The sequence below is a fragment of the Palaemon carinicauda genome, chromosome 21 (assembly GCF_036898095.1).
Source record: "Palaemon carinicauda isolate YSFRI2023 chromosome 21, ASM3689809v2, whole genome shotgun sequence".
In the NCBI taxonomy this organism is placed as follows: Eukaryota; Metazoa; Arthropoda; class Malacostraca; order Decapoda; family Palaemonidae; genus Palaemon; species Palaemon carinicauda.
Genome location: NC_090745.1, coordinates 111,368,452 through 111,373,105, shown reverse-complemented (window position 1 = coordinate 111,373,105; position 4,654 = coordinate 111,368,452). Strand labels below are relative to the sequence as shown.

Here is a 4,654-nt window from a genome sequence, read left to right as displayed (position 1 = left end):
GCTAAATAAAAGTAATAATAATAATAGTAATAATAATAATAATTATAATAATAATAAAAATTATTATTATCATCATCATCATCATCATCGTACATATTTTCAGACAATTCTTAGTTCCGCCGAAAACCAAAGCGAAAATATGATTCCGCGAAACGAAAAAAAAGGAATAATAATTATTTGTTATTATTATTATCATCGTAGATATTTCAAAAAATTCTTAGTTACGCCATAAACCAAAGCGAGAACACGAATCATCAAAACGAAATAGAACAAACAAAAGTCGATGAGGCTCGCCTCTCCTTCAGCGGGAGAGACCTGGAGAGTCGTTTCGCATCTTATAAAAATTTTACGATTCCCCGCGTGAAGACCTATAAAATTTGCGTGATAAATCCCACAGAGCGATGAGAGGGGCCCGGAATGAGATGCCCAGATGAGGAGGGATTAAACTGTCATCTTGGAGTCTTATTACCTGCGCATTTTGTTGGAGGTGTTCGAGTACTCTATTAAGTTCAGGTTCAGGTTCAGGTTGAGGCTTTGCCCTTGCAACGGCGCCTCTGTGTCTTTTAGTTTTGTGTGTTCCTTATTTTCACTATTTTTTCTCTTTTCATCCACATTTGTTGTAGTACACTTTTCTTATTTTCAATATTTTCTTCACAAAAAAAGGAATTTTCCAACTGTTTGTGCACTATCTTCTTCGTATGGTTGTTGGAGCTCAATGGCTTTTATTCTTATATCACTAAACTGTGGACAATATAACATAAAGTGGTTAGCATTTTCTTCTACATCACAGAATACACAGTTTATATTTCCATCTTGGTGTCTGTTTCTTATATTCAAGCCCAATGAGTTTGTCCTTGCTCTTGGAATGGGTAAAAAAAACTGTGACGTCTGGTGTTGTTGTTGTTGTTGTTGGTGGTGGTGGTGGTTTCGTTGCGTCTTCATAGACTGGGAGTTGTGGGTAAATGTTAATGCTGGCTCTAGTTGTTAGGAAAGGTTGTTGCTATATATCTTTAGCTGAGATGCCTTGTATTCAGAGTATACAGTAGACAGTAGATATACACTATATGTGTATATACTGTATATATATATATATATATATATATATATATATATATATGTGTGTGTGTGTGTGTGTGTGTGTGTAATGTATGTATAAAATCAAGTTTCATATATATAACCAAAATCTCCCTTAACGACTACAGGTATTTAGGTAAGCATACTATGAGAATATCTTCTATTTCGACATTTATCTCTCTCCTTACATGTGTGTGTATATATATATATATATATATATAGTATATATATACATATATATATATCTATATCTATATATATCTATCTATATATATATATATATATATATATATATATATATATATATATATATATATATATATACACACACACAATGGAAATAAATAGAAACAAGCCAGTGCACTTGATATTTCAGAAAAAAATAATCTGAATTTGGTTATTAAGAATACCATGAAGCCAGATGGCTCAGTGAAATGTATATAAGACTCCTTATCAATCAATCAAAAGAAATTAAATCTCTCTTCTCTCTCTCTCTCTCTCTCTCTCTCTCTCTCTCTCTCTCTACATAGTTTCATAAGTATATTCTTTCTGTCCCATAAAGAATACTTAAGGTTAACTAGCAGGTTGTGCACAAAATTACATAATTCAATTAAAAAAAAAAATTGTTTCACGGTGGCTATATTGTAAATCCGTATTTTCTCTACTGGTGTTTGAAAAAAAATCTAAAACAAAGTAGTCACGAAGATTTTTACCACAGGATTCAATCACGCGATACTATCATGAACTGAACCTTGAAGTAATTTTAGTAAATTTTTGCGTCTTTGTTGTATTTTTAGATTTTTTCTGATTTTGTATGGAAGCAGTTTATATTTTTTCATCACATTAGAGATACATTATACATTATATATATATATATATATATATACATACACACACACACACATATATATATATATATATCATGTATATATGTATATATATTATATATATATATATATATATATATATGTGTGTGTGTGTGTGTGTGTGTTTGTGTGTAGATATATGTAGTAATTAAAGTTTTTTTTATTTTGGTTCCTTACAGTTTCATTTCAAATTTAGATAAGAAAACTTACTCGTATGTAACTGCAATTGTATATCCACTCTCTCTCTCTCTCTCTCTCTCTCTCTCTCTCCATGACCTCTTGACTTCGTTTGGAATAAGCTAAAAGCCCCGAACTTATTGTGGTGTTTTGGACTAAACAAACAAAGGCTTTAGTTGGGCGCGATAAGGAAGAGAGAGAGAGAGAGAGAAGAGAGAGAGAGAGAGAGAGAGAGAGAGAGAGAGAGAGAGAGAGAGAGAGCTCTGGTTGCACTGAGACCATAACATCTGTTTCGGACATAAAAGCAAGCGGTAATATTTTCTTCTGCGTCTTGTTCTCTCTCTATCGTCCTTATTCTTTACTAGGGTTATTATAGATTTAACTCCTCTCTCTCTCTCTCTCTCTCTCTCTCTCTCTCTCTCATGTACAAATACATTCTTTATGTTTTCAAGGTAAATCAGATATTAGTTATAAGTTTACTATTTGAGTTTTTAGTTGATAGTGGCCTGATATTCTCTCTCTCTCTCTCTCTCTCTCTCTCTCTCTCTCTCTCTCTCTCGTCATTTATTCCAAACACTAACTAGTGCTATTTAATTTCAATTTTTAAGCTCCAAATATGTTTTAGGTGTGTTGCTTAGAGATTCCTCTCCGTTGAGTTTTATTTCCTTGAAAATTACCGAATATCCAAAGCACCGTGAATTGTGCAATTTTTTTTCTAATTTTTATGTGTTATTATTATTATTATTATTATTATTATTATTATTATTATTATTATACTTGTTAAGCTTCAACCTTAGTTGGAAAAGCAGGATGCTTTAAGCCCAAGGTCACCAAGAGAGAAAATAGCCAATGAGGAAAGTAAATAAGGAAATAAATAAACTACAAGACAAGTAATCTTTTGAATAAAATATTTTAAGAAAAGTAACAACATTAAAATAAATATTTCATATATAAACTATAGAAACTATTTTATGTCCTGTAAAAGGGTTCTGAGACTTGACCAAACTATTCCTAATTTTTATGTTTCTATTATTCATTGTCAATTGTTTTGTGAATTTGATCCTTAAAGATTATTCCTTTAGTATTGGCTTGACCCAGGTTTTTTTCTGGTATACATGAAACATATTTTTTATTCTGTAAATTGCTTTTCTGATACATTTTTAAACCTTAACTTACCAGTTCCTTTACTTTTTCCCATATATATCTTATGAGTGTTTATTTTCAAAATTTCTGAATTGAACGCTTATCCTCATTAGCTTTTTATATTGCTATTTCATAGGTTATTCTTTGCTTCTGATTTTTATTTGTATTAGTATTCCTACAAGACTTATGATAGTATAAATACTACTTCTACAAATGCTACTGCCAATTTTTTTTTTTTTAATAAAAGTAATAATGACAATCGTGATATATTACAAGAAATTCTACTTACGTAAACTTTTTCATCTAAATATCCCACGTTTTTATCTCTCAATCCATAACCTGTCTATAGAAATAAATAGTTTATAACACCATATTTCATTTCTATTTATTTATTTTACGACTGAACGCCGTGGATACGTTGTATCCATCTTCTCATCACCTAACTTAATGAACTCATCGTCTGCGTTTAATTACTGCCGGGAGTATATCCCAAATCCATGGATTGCTTTGTTTCAACCTCATTAGGACTTTCTTAATTATAGTGCATTCTGCGTCTTTCTTTTCTTCCCCCATGCACCCTCTCACTCTCTTACTCTCTTCTTATCCTCCATCGCCACTCCTCCCCCCCCCCACCCCAAGTGTCTTATTACCGCGGGCTCCTCCTCGAGGGAAGAAGGCCTCAGAGAGGTTATTTTTTTCTTCCTCGAGGGAATCCTTTGGGAGTCTTTTGTTCCTCCGCTGAATAATTAGGCCGTCAAGCAGGGTCGGCGATGAGTCCTTTCCAGTACTTGATGGTCTCGTTCGGCCTTATTTTCCTTTCTCTCCTGGAGCGCTCTCTCTCTCTCTCTCTCTCTCTCTCTCTCTCTCTCTCTCTCTCCTGCATGCATGCGTATATTAGTTGCTGCTTGTGTTTTCCTCTCTTTTTTTTTTTTTTTTTTTTTTTGCCAACGTTTTTTCTTCTGCATCTCTTAATTTCGTCTTCCGTCTTTTCCTCCTGTGGTCTTATGCAATGTGATTTTCTTGGCTCTGTTTGATTATTTGTTTGTTTGTTATTCTCCTCGTTATCATACCCAAATGTCTTCTCTGTACATACTTATTCCTTTGTTTGTGCAATAATTTGTCTTTTTCTTCTGCATATCTTAATTTTGTCTTCCGTCTTTTCCTCCTGTGGTCTTATGCAATGTGATTTTCCTGGCTCTGTTTGATTGTTTGTTTGTTTTTCTCCTCATTATCATACCCAAAGATCTTCTCTGTACATACTAACTTATTCCTTTGTTTGTGCAATAATTTGTCTTTATAACTTAATGCTATGCATATAATGATTTTCTTATAAAGCATTCATATCCCAACAAATGTAAGCCTGTTACTTTAAAATATGCATAAGATATGCCATA

General features: G+C 32.6%; 1 protein-coding gene across 1 annotated transcript in view; it reads left to right on the top strand.

The window, feature by feature from the left end:
- LOC137615051 (uncharacterized) overlaps positions 1-846 on the top strand; it is an 18,147-nt gene extending 17,301 nt beyond the window's left edge. The window contains exon 3 of the mRNA XM_068344683.1: positions 791-846. Coding sequence (XP_068200784.1) covers positions 791-846 — 56 coding nt within the window. The remainder of the gene's footprint in view (positions 1-790) is intronic.
- The last annotated feature ends 3,808 nt before the right edge of the window (positions 847-4,654 follow it).